The following is a 20,705-nucleotide window of genomic DNA, read 5'->3' as shown; positions in this document are numbered from 1 at the left end:
GCGATATGACACCGAACCTTATAACCCAGTAAAGATAGCACCCGTAAATTACCATCGTGGTTAGAAAAGGGCGGGAGAGGAGAAGAAGAAGATTCAGCAAAAGATGGTGAGTGTGTGTATGTGGGGTGTGGAGACTTGGTTGCACCGGTCTTGGCGGGTAATATCCTTAGTATCATACAGTATCTTGAGATGTGGTTTTGTTTGTGCGGTTCGAGGCATGAGGTATTGAACTTGGTTGGGCGAGTTCAATGACTTTCCCCATTTATGATACTTGTACGAGTACGAGTACTCTAAAGTGCCATCTCCCGAAGAGAAAAAAATGCTCAGATTTATTCCCCCCCTTTTTTTGTCCGCCTGCCTCAATTCTTCCCTAAGTAAAGTAGAGTTATGATAACATATCTTGGTAAATATGCGGACTTGGGAAAATCATGAATAATCACTTTGCCCAATTTCTCTGTTTACCGTCGTGCTGCATCACCTTTACTTTTCTTTTCCGCCCTTCTCTACCGAGTATGGCACATGCGCGCCTGGAGATTGGCGTCGCTTTTATGATAGGGGTTGAAAATGTTGTGGGTGGGTTTGCTATATTACTCGTACAAGTAAGGTACTGTACCCGGAAGCGGGGCATGTGGTTTTTCTTTTTCTTTTTCTTTTTCTTTTCTTGGAGGGGAAATATCCGGGCGGAAAGCGCGAGGAAAGGCAAATGTGGGGTTTATGGCCCGTTTGAGGGGAAAGCCCTGTTTGGCTGGGTGGAGATGGAGATCGGGAGGGGTTTGTAGGGCGGGTATGCATATTTCCCGTATGACACCCATATGGATAGACCTTTTTGTGGTTTGCTTTGCTTTTGTGGTGGGTATGGTAGTGGCCGGAATTTAAGTTTGCCGTTGGTTTGGTTGGGTGTTGGGGCGTCGGGGCGTGAGGAGATTCGTCGTTTTTTTCTCCTGCCTGTTGATGTTAGGTTACCCTCCCGGTCCGGTTCGGTCGTGTTCGTCGTGTGTGGGTTCTGTGTGTGGGTTTGGGAGGATCGGAGCAGAGTGATTATTGAGTGCTAACTAGTTGACGTGACGGGAGAAATTTTCGTAGGGTGGGAAGTAGAGGAGGAGGAGGAGGAGGAGGATGAATATTAATCGGAGTATATGTGCTACGACGATCTGGGGAGTTTGGTCCAGGTGTTGGTCCTGCTACACTGTACTGCTTTGCCTTCTAAATTTTAGTGCTATAACCTCTAACTTAACCGGTATGATATATCATCCTCTCCCCCAACAATTGGCTCGGGCTCACCGGGTATCATACATCCGGAAACGGAGCACTCGTATGGTACCTCACACGGTTGTGATCTTTATCACCAGTCTCGAAAGGAGCAAGAAACATCTTCTTTATAGGCCGATGCTCAACCACACATCCATCATCATCAAACAATTGCTCAACAGCAGGGCCCATATCGGACATTATGGGGAGCCGACATTGTGCGCGAAAGTGACGTCAATGGTTGGGGAACTGGAATTTTGTATATGGATGTGGGTGGGTATCTTTAAGAAGCGTTGTTTGGTTTTGATGAAATGAAGAAGCGGTACTGTTATTATCATCCGGGAAAAGTATATATATATATATATATATATATAATATATATATATATTGTCTGGTCGTCTTCGCGTCGCTTTGTAGATTGTGACATTGGGGCGACCCTGACCGGTATTTATATTTTGCAGCGTTCGGCATGCGGCGGATATGGTGGATCTTTTGGACATGTGTTAGCAGGTATCTTTAGCTGCTCGCGAATTCTGTAAAAGTTCTTCAGGGGTTGGAAGATATCTTCAGATATACGCCGAATTTTACCGGTAAGGTGCGATATCTGAAAAAAGATATTACCAGCTACTCCTGCCCGGAATACGCGAATAGCAATGAAAAACGTTCAAGTTCAGGTGGAAATCGACGAGAGTGGTGGTTTATCGTAGGTGGCGTGCTACTTTCTATTTCTCGACGATATCTCCAAGGAGCGAATGGACCATCTGCGCATCTGCAGTTACTATTAAATTTTGGTTATAAAGCTACTCAAGTATCATTGGGAAACCTCCAATCCCCAACACCTTCCCCTCAGGCCTCCTCCTCCCCTTTACCACTGCATGGTTCCCCAAGCGCTGGTTCGGCCTGGACATTTTCAGGAGCTGGGCTAGCATGGTAGGCTGTGGGCTGTGGACCCGGTTACAGGGGGCTAATCTGGCAGAGGGCACGCGAGTGATGGAGCGTGATTACCCTAACATGGGAGAATTTTCTGCGCGTGAATATATATTGACGCGGATTGAGTAGAAGGCTAACGTATTAGTCGGTAGTCACTGCATGTGCATGGCTGTTACTGATGTGGTATGTACTATATTCGCTACCCACCCCTTATAGCCCTGGGGAGTTAAAAAGACTTGTATGTTTTTGAGGTTGCAGTGAAAAGGAATTTCAGGTTAGCGATGAGACTGAAGTGGGAGGAAGTGATAATGGCTTGATGATTATGGGACTGTAATTATAAATCACTGGTAATTTATTGCGGTTTTGGGAATACATTGAGCGAGAGAGGAAACCACTCACACTCACACACTGTTCACCATGCTTTAAACCCACCGGGATTTTTTTGATTCCTCTTTGTGTGTGTTCCTGGCCTAGGCCTATAGAGGATAGCTTTAGATCTTGCATATTCTAGGAAATACTCGTAAATATATATGGATGCTTGTCGGTTTGAAGATATTTGTGGGTATCGAAAGACGTTTATGCATATCTGTCAGTATATGAAGACATCGGTCGGTATCCGATCCTTCCAAAGAGAAACAGTACTGAAATTCTGTAAAGAGCCAAACGGGTCGAGGCAGATTGACCTGAAGGGACCTGATTGCCATTGTAGATGTTGACCCTTCCGTAGCCTTCACCCCAGGTCAGTGCACTACCAACCTAAATGATCGCGTCATCGTTATACCACATCCACATCGCCGACATTGCATTGAGTCGGAACCATGTCACCCTGGCATAATCCTATTCTCGAGGTGGAAGAAAGAAAACCCGGGCATGCTGCAGGACTGGGAGAGGTGGCAGAAGAGAATAGGAAGCAACATGCGAATCCGATCGAGAAGAGAAGGAGAAATGATAGGCCGGGATTTGCTGGACGTGTATATAACTATTGGGGATAGTGTGCCCGGTAGAGAATTTCAACTAGGTATCACATAATAATATGTAGGAGGGGCCAATGCATTGACAATAATCATAGAATATCACTCTTCTTATAGATAAATAAAGGCGACTAAATAGCGTGATTTTATCAGTCCATTCCAAGATTCCCCAGTAATATATGCGGCACTGTTAGGGGGAATTATGGACATGGGGGTATAGTTACGTATTTTCTCATATGGTGTGAGGAAGTTGATCATCATCATAATGGAGACTATGGATAAGGGGAATGCACCTTTCCATGTAGTTATTTCGGGGGTATCGTGAGTGAGAGGGAGACGAAGCAGAGGACACCTCGGGGCATCATAGGAGAAATTTCAGTCATTTTCCGAGAGATCTCTAGCATTCAAAGTTACATCTCTATCATTATCGTGATCCCCGCTTTTCTTCAGTCAGCAACTCTTCCTGTTTGGAAATCCTCCTTGAACCCTTTCCCTCGTAATAAGCAAACACAGGATTGGTGAGAACTACATGTCCGAATGGATTCTAACCACAATGATCTCTAGCCCACCGGAGTATCGTGCCCGGTTACCTCTAGGATTACAGATTTTCGTCCCTGCCAATACGCACAAAGAACGTCTTGGAAAACATGAGATCTCACAGCGCCTGATCTTCCCCCTCCTCGAATCCCGTGGGGGCTCAAATTTCCTCAGCCATTCCTTCTATCCATGTGATTTGACTCCCGCTTTACACAGCCATTCAACTTGGTTTATCCGTCCTTCTTTCTCAACCTTTCTACTTTCTGTCCCTCGGTCTCTGTTTGTCACTAATTTTGCATGCGTAACCGTTGCGCGGAAACTAGTTGAAATATGTTTTTTGAATCAAGCTCCTTTTTTCTCCCTGGAATCCATTATTACTCATAATTATCTAACTAGGATTAGTAGTTGTGATGTCGAGTTTATTGAGTCTGATCGTCATTTTTTGGAAGTAGCGAGTAGACAACCCCATCTCTGCAGACTCCAGATCCCCCCCGGGGTGAGGCGATATGACCATGCCTCTTAGCAATACCTACAGTACTATTAAATAACGTGGCACAAACAGATCTTGATAGCGCTTTCGCCGTGCAGTATTCTACCGATAGACGACATGGAAATGCTCAAGATGCCTTTTTCCAGGCAGTTAACAGCCCTCGAAACCAAGGCCGAGAATCGCGAAAGAGCTCGGGCTAAATGAGAGAAAAAAGAGTTTCTCCGGAATTGACTGAAACCCAGCAGCGACAAATAGAGCCAGGGAATAATCAACCATCGTCCCAAGGGATTCACAGCTATTGTGGGGCTTGAGCCTTGAAACCCATGTCCTACGCTTAATAACGTATAGCACCTTAGTAGAAGAAACCGAACATCGCGACGCAACGGCGTGCACTCCCTTCTCAACACCACTTGTTCAACAAATCACTATTAAAACTACAACACAAAAAAATATTTAGAAATAAAATAAATACATAATCCTAATTAATACTTTGTATACCACCCATCTGCCTCAATAATTGCCTCAATCCTGTGAATCATAAATTCTGCCAAGCTATCAAAGACCTTGGGGTCCAAAAGTTCCCAACAAAAAGTAACTACCTCTTCAATAGCCTTCCTGATCCCATCCTTAGGTCCCTTCATGAGATAAAGCTCAGGGTAATACTTATGAAGCTTAGCTTTTATAAGAGACCAAATATGTTCAATAGGATTAAGATCTGGTGAGTAAGGGGGAATTTCTTTGAGAGTAACACCATTAGACCTGAGCCATCTCATGAAGGGAAGATGGGTTCTAGCATTGTCAATAATCAAAAAAATTTCCTTCTCTCTCATTTTCTCCTTCATTTCCTTCCATATAGCTAGGAAATCATATTGATCATAAACTTGAATAATAGACTTTGCAGTAACCCCTCCTCCAGCAGAATTAGGATCAGGAAAAACAGGAAGAAAGAGACCATATTTCTGACCATAAAAACAACCAGTCATCATTTAATAACCTTTCTCTCACCTACCCTAGCAGTAGGATCAATGCAGTCCTTATGCCATTTTTCTCTAGGATATCTAAATATCCATTGCTTCCTCTTACATCCACCTCTTTCCACAGTAACCTCATCTTCCCACATGGCTCTCTTTCTCCACATCTCTCTAGTCCAATCCCTATGAGCCAAAGCTGACTCCAATCTCTTTCCTGCAATTTCCTCATCCAAATACTCTCTCTTCTTTGCAATCCATTTATGCAAATACTTTTCTGCAAGTCTCTTCCTCACAGTATACCCACTCACTTGAGGTGCAATCTTCTCAGCAATATCTTCATAAGTTATTGTTCTCTCATGAAGAGCTGCCTCCAACATTGCATCATCCTGCTCTTTAGTAGACCCTCTTGGTCTACCTGAAGGTTTTTTTTCCCTCCCCATTAGGTTGTATTTTATGAACTGTATTAAAAACAGTTGATAGAGAGATTTTGAGGTTTTCTGAAATTTTGTAAAAAGGGACACCACAGTCTCGCTGGCCAATAATTTGGCCTCTTTGAAATGGGGTAAGGTATTTGATAGGAATTGGCTTATGCCTATGACTTCTGTGAGGATGCATTATAGACAATATTTCATTGTGGTAAAAGTACAGTGGAGTTTGGAAGTGTGGATAGGAGGTTGCGATGCTGTGCGATCAAGTGTTGCTACACCAAATGTTTAGTTACTTTTGCTAACCCCCAATAGGGCGGAGAAATAAATAGATACTTTATAGGAATTCACTCATTCTTAGTAAGATTTATATAAGACTCATATGGGACTTTTTTACTTAATAATAATAATATACTGATATGACTTGAAATTTTTACTTGAATCTTATTATAGGATAAGGCCTATCTAAAAGCAAGTATTATTCAATTTGTAAACAATCAAGTATAATTTAGCCTTATTTCAAGTTTGACTGTATGGATATCTGTTAGTATAATATTTTCTGTAAAGTTAATTAGCCCATAAGCTTTAATTAAGTAGTTTTTCTTTCTGTAAGCCTCATACTTAACTGTGATTATTATAAGAGAATCTTTTAACTTTCTGTTAATATTCTGATGTTCTATAATAATTAAATCTAATAATATCAAAGCTGCTTACTAAATTTTTTTTTTTTTCACTGTTCCTAAAAGGCTTAAGTATATTTAAAACCACTATTTGCTTTAGACATAAGGATAAACTGGAATTTTAAGAAAAAACAAGATAGAACTTGTATAAATATAACCAAATTTGCAAAAGAATTGTGGTAAAGAAAATTTTTGTATTAGGGCCAGTTTACCTAACCACCACGGTGTAAAATTTGGGTGATAAAACTAGACAGTTACAATGATTGTGAGATTCAATTTCTATAAGATTCATAATATTATATTACTTACAGGTTATATTAAAGGTGTTCTCAAAAAATAGGCTAATTACCAATAATAGACTCATATGAGATAAACTCCAAGAAAATAATTATTTGTAATACAAGAAATATATAAATTTAAAAGCTTCCTGAAAATAGGCTTACAAGCAAATGGGTATAGCCTCAGGCTTATTGTAGAAATAATCTACCAAACTATTCTAGATTCATATAAGGATCATCAAAGGTTTATATCGAAATTATGAATTCCTATAAAGTAAGCAATATCATACCAAACCAACATCTTGGACTGTGAGAACCACCTACAACCACACCTCACGTATCTATTCCAAAAACACCTATAATATGATACCTCAGTGCACCTCCTGGGGAACACTATAGAAACCAACCCGTGCACTTGGGACCCACACCCCACAACTTCCCCCCCTAAAAAAAAATATAAAAAAAATAAAAACATAATTACGGAACAAATCAAGCATGCAAGTCCTTATTGCCTAACGAGACCTCACAAACCCTGTCCCGATCATACTCCATCACTCCCTACACTAAACCCTGAATCCCCCCCCCATCCAAAGTTACAAAAATAAAAATAAAAAATCAGTCATGATCTCATACCGACTAGACCTCTTGATACTGGCCGTAGCTTAGCTAGCCAAGTCCGCTCTTCCACTTCCCAGTTTCTCGCCTTCTCCTATAATAGTCTTCTTTTAATTGCCACCTTCACTCCGCATTCCTCCATACCCGGTACCCAATGCCTTGGCGTTCGTTAGGCACCTCTAGCTTCTTCAACAATCGCACACTTCTTCCCTCTCTTTGCTTATCATATCACTAGCAGGTTACTTGCTCACTTCAATCTTCGGTAGAGCCGGGAGCAGTATGGTGGGTATTGGCCAGTTACACCCGCTCGATGCTAGATTGGCTTTGTATCTGAACATGTTACTAGTGGCGTTCCATCCACTGCTCGAGTATTCTCTCTCTCTATGCGCTGCTTTCATTAGCGTAGTTCAGAACACATGCCTCACGGGGTCTGGAACGGAGTGGGGGGTAAGAGCAAGGTTGCATGAAGCGCCATTAGAAAAAAAAAAGATATTTATAGCAGAGGAAACCTGCTATAGACAGCGTGGGTTCCCAAGTTTAAAAAGTGACAGTGGGGAAACGCAGGAGATATCTAGAGGGGGTCTCGTGGAGCTGTGCCCACCCTTTGCTTATGCGTAGAGAAGGATAACGTACCCGGTGGGGGGGGGGGTGTGAAAAAGCATGGCGTGGGCCGCTCGCCCATCACAACACTACGGAATTAGACAACTTTTCGGGCATGCACACCCATGTTTGTCTCGTAGAGTTCGTAGAAAATATCAGACATTTTTATGATAACTCCGGTGTAATACAACCACGGTAGCACCCCGCTCACATTGCCGCTGGCTCGGCAACATAGATCCATACATAACCACCGGTGTAACAGAACCGAGTGATGATAAATGATCCCACACCAAAACCCCTCCCCGATCCATCCATTGATACTCCGGTATCTAACTCGACCACAATCGCGGACTAGCGCCGGAGCTTTACAGAAATGCGCGCGAAAGTAGAACATAAACTCGGTAAGAAGAACGGACACATCTACATTTCTTAATTCCATACTAACTTATGATTGAAAAAAGCTAACAATAGAGACGAGCAAAACCAAGCCAAAACATAAATTGAAAAGAAACCTACAATTGGTACATCTTAAGTACGGTAATAACATGCTCTATGCAAGGAGGAGGGCATATGGAACAGTGGGATGGGGGGGTGAAGGGATGAGGGGCAAACTTTTGGCCGCCGGGGGGATAGACAATGACATCGGATCGCTCCGGACTGGAGCGGTAGGTTTCGGTAAATAAAAGAAAAGAAACCATCGCTATTAAAAAAGGGGGATGGAGTGACATGTTCAATAAGGAAGAGGAAGAAAAGAGTGACTGGGAAGAAAAGGTACCCTCCGCTAAGAACGAGGGTGTTGACACAATATCTAGCGAACGGCCTTATTTGTTCCTGTACCAGTTCTCTGATGCATCCCCGAGGCACTCTCCAACGGTGACGACTATGTGGTTGTTAACAATCTATTCTGAATCGTGTGGATATCTCTAGGCGGACGCTTACATCTGTATCCCTTCCCCTTGAACTTGTCAATCATGTGCTAAGCCAACTGCTCGACGGTAGCCCCGTGAATGTCGTGAGCAAGAACAATAAAGTTGTTCTTCTTGGAGTCGGCCCCATCTACGGCCTTGTTGACGATGTCCTTGGATACTTGCATGTTGCCCATGTTCTTCCAGTCCTGAGCGTCGAGGTTCTCACTAATGACGTGGTATCTAAGCCCCTCTATGAACTTCATGCACTTGTCGTTGCATTCAAAGCTCGGGGGGCGCATGTAAGTAGGCTTCTTGCCAATGATTCCGTGGAGGGCATTCTCGAGTTTGACCATTTCCGAAATCTTATCCATCTCCGAGAGAGGAGACAAAGGTTTATGGGAGAAACTGGAATATACGTTAGTTCTAAAACCAAATCTAAGTGGGATGGGTGACTTACGTATGAGAACCGATTTGGTGGCCATCTGCCATAATCCTTTTGAGGGTGTCCTTCATCGCCTGGTCATTGAGATCACCGACATTCTTGCCGTTGACAAAGAAAGTAGCGCGAATGCCACCATTGTTCTTGAGGATGTCCAGCAATTTAGTGGTGTATTTGAATGTCCCATCATCAAAGGTTAGAGCAACCATTCCAGGATCTTTGCAAGTCTTGATGAGCTGACCATAGGGGACACCTCCAGGCTTTGGGCGGTTCATAACATGGGAATTGGTTTTGGCCGACGAGTGTGGGGGTGGATGGGGAGGTTTGCCCTTGGGATTACTTAGAGGAGCTCTTGTGAATTCCTTAAGTATTTCAAAAAGGCTTCCGCCGAGGGGGGCAAAGTCACCATCGTAGTTGTACCCGCGCCAAGCACGGTGAGCTTGATAGCGATCCCAAGGCCCTGAGACACTGCCGAACTTATGGCCCCCACCCTGCCAATCATCCCCAGAGCCGTGGGGGTCAAGGGATTTACCGGGCCGCCCATTTCTATGGTGCCCGAAACCGTCCTTTACACGGTCCACAAATTGATGGTCACTATGACGGTATTTACCTATACCAGCCAGATAGGGTGTTGGATGGCCGCCTTGTTGGGCACCGGGTCGGGGACCGCCGGGAGGTAACCTCCCGAATGAGGGAGAAGTTCTGCCGAATGGGGGTCCGAAGGAGCGCTCATCATCGATGTCACTCCAATCATATCTGTGTCAATCATGGTGAGGCTGACCAACCTTCCGGCCGTGACGACGGCCCATGCCGATGCCGTGGTGATGGTGATGATGGTGGTGGTGGTGCTCATCATCGGAGTCGAAATCCTCACCCTTTCCCCCACGGTACTTGCCTTTGCCAAACTTCTTCCCCCATCTGTGTTTATGCGTTTCTTTGGGAACACCTCTCCAATTGGGGCCTCCAGGACCACGGATATGATCTACTCCCCCGTGAAATGGGTCAGGGGGGGATTTTGAGAAGAACCCATTTGGGGGAGAAGGATCACATCTCTATAGGGTCTATCAGTGTCTCGACATGAACCAATGCATGGGAAGTTCTTACTCCAAATGCAGACTGGCATCCAACAGCGCAGTGCTTAGACTAGTCGGCGCACCAACCCCACTATAAGCAGCAACCGTTATTTAGGCACCTCAGGCCAAAAATGTCACCACTGATCGGGCCCGTACCGGGGCGAGGGAACGCCGCTCGGTAAAAAGAAAAAGAAAAGAAAAGCAATAGGCAAATTACTGGTCGGCATCGCAATAGCAAAGGTATAAACTCAATCGGTCAGGATAATTCCGCCAAGGCTGAAGACAGCGCACCGATGGGTAGAGCCACCGGACAAAAAGTGTTCGTGACGCTCGCTCGTAGGCTACAAGACATGTTTAATCGCGTTGATGCCGCCACCGGTGGCTGAGCGGAGGTGTCACCTCCCTGTTGAGGGTGCGGAGTCAATGGTTGGCCTGTCCACGACGGATATGGGGTAAACTTGGAAAAAGACCGCGGCTAAGGTCCCCAATACACAAGTTTTTATGTTTTATCCCTGACTATGAAAACTACCTGAAGGTCATCTGGTAACCAAATGGATAAGCATTAATGTTTTTTTTTTCATGTTCTAACGCGTATTTCCTAATACACAAAGCAATTCAACTACAAAGAGAGAGAATTCATGTGATCATCGGATACGGTGGCAGATATTCTGCCACTGATGCTGTAATTTATGAAAGGGCAAGCCACCCAAAGCCTACAGGTTAAAGTGCCAAGGAAGAAAATAATAATATTATGATAATATTATTATTATAGTATCATATTGATGTTGGGGGTGACTATGTATATGAAACATAGCCTGAGGATCTAGTTCCATTTACCCTTACCTTAACTTTTAACTCTTAGTCTTATTATCCCTCGCAAGTGATGAAATAGGAATGGGAAAAGGTATTAGGATCTCCTATAAAATCACTCATATCTCATATCCAGCGATACATAATGACCCAATAATATTCCATTCTATGATTGTACTCAATTCAGTAAAGGGTTCTAACTGTAGTAGCGTTCTTCCTCTTAGATGTCTCATGTTCCTTAGGACTAATATTTAGTCTTAGTATCTCTATTATATTCAAGTTCTCTTCTCACGTATTATAGTTGGAAGTATTTGAGGTTTTCAATGGTATTAAAACCGTACCACTGCTGGCTAATCACTACAGGTTTTACAGTCAAAATTTATTGCAGAAATACCTCACAACAACTCATCCCAAGCACTGCTCGTCCAATTGGTCCTTCTTACTCTAACGTCAAGATTATATCCGCACCTACCATGCTCTCTGTAGATGCATACCTCTCGCACTCTATCTCACAAACCGACCACTCTATAACACCCTCTTCCTCGACCCTCCAAATCACTGCAGATGACACGCTACAACAACCTCAAAACCCGCATCCTAGTCCAGTGGACATCGTCGCAAACTAAACACCTCGCCAAAGAAAAGAATACGGGAGAGCTAAAACTATAATACATTACAGCTTCCAGACAGGTTAGCAGTAGTATGATACTGAGTGCTACGAGGTTGGTAAAAGTAAGCAAGGGAATACCAGATATGATATGAGGTGTTTTCCATCCCTTTGGATTTGGGTGGTTTGTTGGGCGCGGGGGTGTGTGTATAAGTGAGAGAAATATTTTGCAATCAAATATGTACCTATTCAGCTCTAGCTCCCAGCCCCACATGGCATCGGTGGGCTTATTTTCTTTATGCGTCTGAGCTTATCGTTTTAATTTTCCCAAAAAATCCAGCTGCTGTAACGCCGGGTCCCTTTCCTACTTCTTACCGGAGGTGTTGAACGTCTTTAATGTTTTTTTGATCGGAGTCAAATTTGCTTCATAACTATTTGTATAACGATCTATTATTCCATTGGATCGGGGCTCTTGTCCAATATGACCAACCCACAGATAGCCCAACGGACTAGCTAGGCCTAATAGTTCCTACAATTTCCTTTCACGGCATCTATCTACCCTTGTAAGACAAGGGTTGCGGAACGAGTGGGTGAAGCGGTAGTACTCTCCAACTCAGCCATGAAGCAGTGCCAACTATACAGACAAGCCTTCTGCGACATCCAGTGTTCCTACCCCCTTCTATGAACCTGCTATCCTAACTTTATATTACCGGCCGAAAAACTGAACAACTGGAAAAAAAAAAGGAAGGAAAAACCCCTAATTGCGCTATCCAAGCTCTTAGACCCATCGAGCGCCACCGAAGGGCGCACTAGTTCTGTTGTATATCATACATCCCTTTCTTGGGCAGATATATCTAAGATGAGTTACGATATATAACTAAGCTTCCTCCGAATCGTCCCACCTCCGCAATTCCCCACCCGGTACAAAAGAAAACCGGGACGTTATCACTTGAGCTCACTCGGAGAGCTCACCAACCGTGTTGGTATCCCTTGCGCTTAGGACACTTTCGTGGGTTGGTACGATACGGCCACTCAGCAACAGTGTTCATCATCGGAGACCTGTTTAGATCGCGATAGCGAAAAATGGAGGAGAGCCCGGGCGATTGGGAATGAGAGTGTGCCAGTGTTTGTGTGGGACTGTGTGTCTTGGATGGAGCATTATGTCAATGATAAACCCTCAAGAACAACGGGGTCAATGGTTGGACTTTTGTGAGAGTGAAGTATGAGGTTATCCCAGATCACAGTATAGTACAGGTGGTCAGGACCATCCGCCGCAAACAAACTCACCCCCATCTTGTGAAATTCTCAGCACACGCCAGAGTAGCCATGTGAATGGTATGTCATACTATGATAACTAGCCGGCATATATATACACGGTTACCAGAGTTCCACGCAGGGCAGCCACCAGGACATCATAACGAAAGCACACCCCTCCCCCACCTACCGCCTGATAACCGCGCGATATTGTATCACAGAATCGAGAAGTTTTGTCAAGATAACCCGGAAAACGGTAGACTGGCGAAACCCCAGACCCCCAATCCACTACCCGAGTGTGGCATGATAGAAAGAGCGATTCCGCAAAATACTAGACAATCAAATCAGCGCAGGAGGACAGGGTAAGCAAGCAACATATTATGCATAGACCATTCACTCCAAATCTATAAACCCCCCTCCACTTTCAAAAACGATAGAAACCTCCCACAACCCTCCCACAACCCCAAATACTATACCAAAACCAAGCCCCGATACAAACAAACAAACAGTAAAGTATAGTCCACCCCCACCACCCCCCAGGAATAACCAACCATCCGAACTCTAGCGCTCCACGATGAAGGAACGAGAACCGTTGCTGAGTAAGTAGTTTTCGCACTTAAGGAGGGGGGGGGGTAAATGATGCGATTAGGAGCAGGAGGATGGATGGATGGATAGTTTGGGGGGAGGAGAGGGGTGGGAGTTGGAAGAGCACGTATTCTTGATCTCTTTTTTACCCCGGTTCTTGTTTGTGACTGGAGGGGTTGGAATTGGTAGGCTTTTTTTTTCCTCTTTCTTTACTTTTGAAAGCTTAGATTGGAAAATTTTAGCCACGAGTTTGGGCGGTGCTTTTTTCGGCCACTAAAAAAGCATGGAAACGCATGAATTGGTGCCATGGAACCTATATGGCGCGCGAACATTTGAGTAGGAGGAATTGGCAGCTGCAGCTGAGCTACTCGAGTGAGAGTGCGTGACTAAGATGCTTATTCGTCATTCATTCATTCATTCATTCAATTATTCATTCATTCAATTACTCAATCGACTCAATAAACCCCACAACATTTTCCAACGCCCCACAATAATGGTAATACGATAACAATGACAAAAAAAACAAATCCCAACAAACTCCACAAAACCCGGACCCAAGCACCCCTAAGAAGGCACACAAACAGCCCTAACCTCACCGCCATTCCCCCGCCCACCAGCCCCATTAGCCTCCTCATTCCTAGCGACAATCCCGTAGACATCCCCCATCCGTCCCTTCCCCCCCGCGCTCCCTCCCTCTACACCGAAAATGCCGACCCGACAGCCAATCCCCGCAACACCCAGAACCGGCACGTACGGATGCCCCACGACAACGTTAACGACTTCCTCGTCGCCAGCTAGTACATTCACTATTTGAGCGCTGCGTGCATCCCAGATGAAGAAGTTGCCGTCGTCGGAACCCGAGACGACATATTCGTCCCGCTGACCGAGGAAGGTTACGTCCTTTATTGTTAGAGTGTTGGCGTGGCCGAGGTAGAGGGTTGAATGGCGGGAGGGGGTGATGGAGGCGTATGGGTTTGATTGGTGGTGGGTTTGGTGGAGGGGGGATGAGGGGGTGGGAGATATAGAGGGGGTGGGGGAGGGGGTGGAGATGGGGGGACAGAGGGCTAATAGGAGGGCTGGGATGAGAGTTATCCTTAGGTGCGAGGCTCGAGAGGGAGGGGGGGGTGAGTGCATTAGCGTTCGGAGGGAGGCTATTAGGTCGCTTTCGGAATTGTACAATGTATTTCCCGAGGCGTCCCGGATTGGCTGGGGACTTGCGTTGATGAGAAGGTCTGTGAAGTATTCCCTCAACATTTCTTCCTCGTCCCCGTCCACGTCACCATCGCCATCACCATCACCAAACCCGAACCCTACCCCTTGCTCCCCCCTAATAACTTCCACTCCCCCGTCCCTCCCCCCAGCAGCAACCCCACAAGCCAGCTTGAAAACCCGATACCCGACATCGCGTGTATACTCCAATTCTTCGAAGTCCTCATCATCAACCTCCCCGCTCAGAAGCACCGCATGGGCATAGTACCCCACGGCGCGCACCCAATCCCGTGTCTTGCGACGCTCACGCGCACGCTCGTTGCGCTCCCCCCGGCGACGGCGAAACTCCGAGTTGCTCTCGGCGAGAGTGGCGTGAGCGAGGAATTCCAGATCGCGCCGCTCCTGCGAGAGGAGCCTACGCCGGATGCGGCGGTAGGCGTGCGTTGCCGTGGCTAGGATGTCGCTCGCGAGTTCATCTTCCGCTTCCGGGGAGGAGGGGGCGGTTTGGAGGGTTGTGAGTTTTTGCTTGAGGGCAGTGAGTAGGCCAGCGATTGTTAGGAATTGGCCTTCCGGGAAGGGCGTGCTGGGGGTTTGATCTCGATCCTGGTCTTCGTCTTCGGTCTCGGCGCCGGATTCTACCCCCCGGTCGGAGGAGGGGGAGGGAGAAGAGGAAGGTGAAGAAGAGCCGCGGCCTGACTCTCGAAGTCTCTTGGACATTGGTTCGTCGGCGCTGCGTCTTCTACCGCGACTACTGCTGCTACCACTAGGCCCGGGATCAGATTCGTCTCGGTCTCTGCGCTCGTCCGGATTCCAGGCTTCCTTCCCCTTCCCATCGCTGCCACTGCTGGGTTCTTCGGGACTCTGGTTGATGCTAAACATGTATATCCCATCCCCGCTCCAAGAGACGAGCACGTTATCTGGATGCGCATCAGAGATCTTACAAGACGTAATATGCGGATCCGGCCATCCCCCACTGCCATCAGGCCTGGGCACAAACTTCCTAACACACCTAGTCGCCGTGTCCATAGCAGTGGTGGTGGTGCTAGAGCTAGAGCTAGAGCTAGGACTCAAACTCCTCCCGGCGCCACTTTCAGCCGCCAAATCCCTCCCAGACATCCTCCTATCGTGCAAGAAGCAATGCAAATTCCGACCGCCCAGCGCGATATAGAACGGTTGGCTCGTCGAGCAAGAAATGGCATTCAACTCAACCCCCCACTTGCGGTAACTGATCAACGGGGGTGCCCCGCCACTACTCAACTCATCCTCATCCTCGTCATCAATCACTGTCATGCCATAGTACCCCCTCCCTCTCCTCCTCCTCCCAGCCGGCCTAGCGTAGAACTCACTCGGTTGCCTGAGATCCCACTGCCTCACAGTTCCATCCTCGGAGCAGGTCAAAAAAGTATGCGGATTCGCCTCAGTCACAATCCTCTTAACCCGTGAGGTATGGCTTCGGTAGACCTTGTGCCGATCCTCCGCATACGAATACCCCTTCAACGGGACAATATCACTGCCGGCAGCAATCCTCCTCCCAAAGAAAAAGTGCTGCCCGACGGCTGGCGCGGAAGCGGGGGGGAGAGGCCGATTCGATCTATTTGCCGCGGAGTTCGAGCTCGTGGCGGCGTACTCGATATCGAATATGCGCACTTGGGAGTCGCCAGCCGCCGAGAGTATTGTGCGGTCCGAGGAGTGCGGCATGAACTTTACGCTGAAGATGTTTTGTGTGTGGCCCGTGTTTATGCGCGTGTTCAGCGCAAAGTCCGGGTACACAGTGTGGATGTTGACCTGTGTATCGTCGCTGCCAGAAGCTAGGAGTTCGCCGCTGCGGGACCAGCTTTTTCTTTAATTAGCTCCATCAACCGCCTAGTAGGTCCTAAAAGGTGGGGGGTGACAGGTACCAGAGTGCGTTAACACACCCCTCGTGCCCGGATAGCTCAGCTACCAGATCCAACCTCTCGATCCAAGAACGTGCGCCGTAGAAACTAGCATTGGACCCAATCCCACGAGCGCCATTGAGCTCCCGATAAAGCTTTCTACTTTCCATAGTCAACTTGCTCCACAATTGTTATCCTCGTTACCCCTGAGAAAGTTTCCCAAGAAAGGGAAAAAGTGACAAAATGAAGGCGTGGTGGTGAATGTGGAAGGAAAGGAGAGTGGTTGTTGGTGGGCAGAGTTGGAATGACGTGAAGAGATCCACTCGAGCGTCCCCTCCCCGCGGTTAGAATTCCTAAGGGCTTGGCAACAACCACTAAATTGGCTTATCGCGATAGGCAATGGCACAAAGAGAAGAAGAAAGCGAAAAAATGATCGCGGCAGGGATCGAACCTGCAATCTCTTGATATCAGAGGAAATCGTAGTCAAGCGCCTTGCCATTGGGCCACGCGACCATTAGATGTTTCAATTATTCAATTTGCAACACTTGGAGAGGAAGATACTCGAGTATTCACTTATACACAAGAGATTTTCCACATAGCGCAGGTATCCAATCGAGACCGACCGAACCATGAACAGCGCGTAAAAAAGCGTAGTTTCCGATATGGATTGTTTCTTCCCCGTTACCCAGCGAGGTGTACTGCACTGTACGAGTACTACCCCCGCGGGCGGGCAGGTAAACGGGGAAGAGAGGCGGTAGACATGCATACTAGCACAGTGATGGATGAACAGTGACACCGTGTGGCATCTTACCGCACTCGAGTACGGTACGATACTGTACAAGTACCGGTATGATACTATCTTGGACTACCGGCAAGTATGATGCAGTGGGGTTATGCACAGGTAACTGCTTGTCCAGAAATAACACCCACACTCCATTCCAACGGTTGTCGCAGGCTCGCAGCTCTGCAGGTACTGTTGTGCTAGGGAGGTTCGAAGTTCTCGGGGCACAGAAGGTACGATACTCGTATGTTATACTATATAGGTGTTTTACAGTATCATACACAGTAAACCTTTTGGCAAGGAGGTACAGTACAGTACCGGTAGTCATTTTATTTCCTGAAAAATAATTTCCACACTAATAATAGCTAATAATATGAGTGTCAAAATATTATTTTTATTTTATTTTTGATCAAGATAGCACTTACAAAACATGGAAAAGCAAGCTAGTACACATGTACTATACTAGTGGCAGTTTATACAGGTAACTTTCAAAGTAATACACCTGTATTCGTGCGGTATGTTGTGTTCTCAATTTGAGGCGTACAGTACCAAGAATTTCAAACCTCTCTACTCGATCAAGAGCAAACCCCAACGCCGACCAAACTGCGAAAAAAGTAAAAAGTAAAAAGAGAGACCAACCCTTCAAGCAAAGCACCGTACTTCAAGCTATCTAACTCTAACACTAGCTCAAATGTCAAGACAGTAGGAAAAGTAAAGCAAGAAAAAGGGATAAAGATCCAGCTATTCACACCAGTCTTAAGAACACACATTGAAAGGAAAAGGAAAAAATGAAGAGCAAAAGCAAATCACCCACCAATGTTCTTCCCCCCCCCCCCAAATCTAATGATCATGACTATGTCCCTCAACCTGGCTAGATACATTCTCCTCCTTGAAGACAAACTCATTTGGTATCTCGGTGCCCTCTTCCACAAAGCGTATTTTGATCCTTTTGACACCTCTGACTTCGGCACCGACGACCCCGCGCAGGACTTCCTCCAGGGCTCTGGTTGCACGGACGGTGGTACCGACGGGGACTTCCACGGTTAGCTCGACAAGGTAGTTCTGTCCGGACTTTGAACCGCCGACTGCGCGGATGCTGAGTCGCTCCTGACGGAGCGCGAGTGCTTTGTCAGAGGCATTCCGTACAGCCTCTTTGATTTCGTGGTCAAGGCCCACGTCCACCAATTCCATGAGTGCAGCACGGGTATTGCCCCAACCGGCATTGATGACCATGAGCGAGACAATCAATCCACCGACTGGGTCCAGGTACGATGCGTTCTGGAGAAAGTGGGCTCCGCCTATGGCGATGAGGGCGACGATGGAAGTGAGCGAATCGATGCGATGATGGATTGCGTTAGAAGCAAGGACCGAGGATTTCCTCTCCTTTGCGATCTTCATGGCTATCACCCCAGTTAGCCTGAGACTTCAGTCATGGCACGTACCGGACAAACTTACTTGAACGGTAGAGCCATTCCTTGACGACAATTGAGCCAGCAGCCAACCAAGCAGCATTCACATTCGGTCCCAAGTCGGAGTGCGAGTGGGAGTGCGAATGACCATGAACGTGTTCCAAGAACTCGGGTAGATTTCCACCAAAGAACTCGGCATAAAGATGGATCAACGCAGTGTATCCTGCAGGACCACACACCCCATCCGTCAGCCTTCCCCCATGCCTCGGGAGAGAGAGAAAAAGGAGAAAACCACAAAGGGGCGGGACAAACCCATAGCAATCCCACCAAACAACAACAAACTACTAACCCCCAAACTCCCCAAACTCTCAATCTTCCCATAGCCATTCGGAAACTTCTCCGTCGGACTCCTGAGCGCAAAGGCCACAGTTCCCAGTGTCATAAAATCCGACACCAAATCGGTCAGGGCGTGGAAAGCATCCGCCACCTTTGTATCACCCCATCAGTCACGCCCCGGAGCCAAGTAAGAGTAGGGCCACAACAAACCAAAGCTTGCGAGTTAAAATACCACCCTCCAATCCCCTTCGACACGGCCATCATGAGGTTCACATAGAGCCCAATCCTGGTAATCCTCACTCCGGCATCAGTCTTGTTCTTGGAGACCAAGTATGTATTGTCATGATGGTGGTGGTGTCCCCCGGGGCCGTGAGAATGGGGATGTGAATGACCAATGTGGTCGCGCTGTTGCTGTGCCAACGCCAGCTTGAATATGTTTTTCCTGGCGATTCTAAAGTGATGAGTACCGGTACCGGTAGCGAGGGTGTGCAGACGAGTAGAAGGATGAGAGCTATGGAAGGGAGGGAAAGCAGAAAGTAGAATGCGAGCGCGTGTCCTTAAACGCACAATGGACGAGGTGGGGGTGGGGGTTGTGGCTATGGTCGCCGCCGCCGTTGCTGGGGTGCCGGTAGTAGTAAGAGCGGTGGGAAGGCCAGCCAAGATATAGCAGCGACGTCCAACCACATCTCGAAAAAGCATCTGTGCAGTCGAACAGCCTCCGCTCGCTCCGGGTGGAGGTGGTTGGAAATGAAAAAGAAGAAAAGAAGAAAAGAAAGGACCCGTGCGAGTGTGTGGGTGTACGGTAGGAGAGGGAGAGAGGGTGCGTGTGTGTGAGAGGAGGGACGATACGAGTACCACCGGTAAGATACAAGTAGATGGAATGATGGACGCACGCACTCGCACCAGTACTCGAGTACTCGTATCATACTCATACAATACCGGTACCGGTATGTATGCATGTACTCGAGTATGTACTATATGTATGATATGGGTGTGTGGACCTCCGGAAGGTAGGCCTGGGATCAGGTACAGTACCGGTATAATGCAAAGCCTAGTACACTCTATTTCCCTCTTTCCCCGGGGAGGGAGGCGAAAAGCCTACGACTAACTACGACAGCTACTATATCATACACAGCATGGAAGATGGGGCGAGGACCTCTGCATACGTATCCTCCCCCCAATTACGCGTTCCTTTCATCCTTCCTTCCTTCTCTCTCCCCCGGTGCTGACAGGGGAATAGAGACATGAGAATAGAAATAAAAAATACGTGTCCCTATCAATAATATTCGCATTCATTCCCAGTCCACTTCCCAAATGTGCCAAAACCAGCATACTTCCATGATATAGATTCAACCATCCATCTAAATTAGAAAAATTAAAAAAGGTTTAAAAAAAAGTGTAACCACCACTGATTCCCAACTCCTCATCCGTACATACTGTACGTAAAAGCCAGGCGCCCAGCAACGGGTCTTGTCAATTATTCTCCGCTCGACGCGAAAACGCTCCTCGCTATGGTGAGTAACGAACAGGTCGACTGTAAAAAGTAATGTGTTTTTTTGTTATCGGCGGTCTGTCTGGAGAGAAAGAGGGAAAGGGGAAAAGAAAACTTTCCAGGAAAAAGAAGGTGAGGAGTATTTATATCATGCTATCTCAGCTGCAGGGATTGATTGATTGA

At 46.8% G+C, this 20,705-nt stretch overlaps 3 protein-coding genes; all 3 read right to left on the bottom strand.

The window, feature by feature from the left end:
• Positions 1 to 8,170: 8,170 nt before the first annotated feature.
• On the bottom strand, positions 8,171 to 9,983 carry GSTUM_00012125001 (uncharacterized protein). XM_002842365.2 has 3 exons: positions 9,111 to 9,983; positions 8,685 to 9,058; positions 8,171 to 8,625 (listed from the first exon to the last, which is right to left on the bottom strand). Exons 1-2 carry the CDS (start codon positions 9,365 to 9,367, stop codon positions 8,722 to 8,724), a joined length of 594 nt encoding a protein of 197 aa, XP_002842411.1. The 5' UTR covers positions 9,368 to 9,983; the 3' UTR covers positions 8,171 to 8,625; positions 8,685 to 8,721.
• A 4,002-nt stretch (positions 9,984 to 13,985) lies between these two features.
• On the bottom strand, positions 13,986 to 16,895 carry GSTUM_00012124001 (uncharacterized protein; the record flags this gene model as incomplete). XM_002842364.2 has 2 exons in its annotated part: positions 16,529 to 16,895; positions 13,986 to 16,464 (listed from the first exon to the last, which is right to left on the bottom strand). Exons 1-2 carry the CDS (start codon positions 16,672 to 16,674, stop codon positions 13,986 to 13,988), a joined length of 2,625 nt encoding a protein of 874 aa, XP_002842410.1. The 5' UTR covers positions 16,675 to 16,895.
• Positions 16,896 to 17,771: 876 nt separating this feature from the next.
• Positions 17,772 to 20,585, bottom strand: GSTUM_00012123001 (uncharacterized protein). XM_002842363.2 has 4 exons: positions 19,241 to 20,585; positions 19,007 to 19,181; positions 18,741 to 18,917; positions 17,772 to 18,685 (listed from the first exon to the last, which is right to left on the bottom strand). The coding sequence occupies exons 1-4, from the start codon at positions 19,289 to 19,291 to the stop codon at positions 18,126 to 18,128; spliced, it is 963 nt and encodes a 320-aa protein (XP_002842409.1). The 5' UTR covers positions 19,292 to 20,585; the 3' UTR covers positions 17,772 to 18,125.
• Positions 20,586 to 20,705: the final 120 nt, after the last annotated feature.

This window comes from Tuber melanosporum, assembly GCF_000151645.1.
Source record: "Tuber melanosporum whole genome shotgun sequence assembly, scaffold_96, strain Mel28".
NCBI classification, from domain to species: Eukaryota; Fungi; Ascomycota; class Pezizomycetes; order Pezizales; family Tuberaceae; genus Tuber; species Tuber melanosporum.
Note: the sequence above shows the minus strand (reverse complement) of the source record. Positions and strands in the feature narration are given on the sequence as shown.

Bases quoted from the DNA above. Each gene is read 5' to 3' on its own strand.
- GSTUM_00012123001 (XM_002842363.2), bottom strand. From the start codon at position 19,291: ATGGCCGTGTCGAAGGGGATTGGAGGGTGGTATTTTAACTCGCAAGCT. The intron at 19,182-19,240 runs GTTTGTTGTGGC...GGTGATACAAAG, and splicing joins ATTTTAACTCGCAAGCTTTG to GTGGCGGATGCTTTCCACGC. The intron at 18,918-19,006 runs GTTTGTCCCGCC...GTGGTCCTGCAG, and splicing joins GTTTGGTGGGATTGCTATGG to GATACACTGCGTTGATCCAT.
- GSTUM_00012125001 (XM_002842365.2), bottom strand. From the start codon at position 9,367: ATGAACCGCCCAAAGCCTGGAGGTGTCCCCTATGGTCAGCTCATCAAG. The intron at 9,059-9,110 runs GTAAGTCACCCA...CGTATATTCCAG, and splicing joins CACCAAATCGGTTCTCATAC to TTTCTCCCATAAACCTTTGT.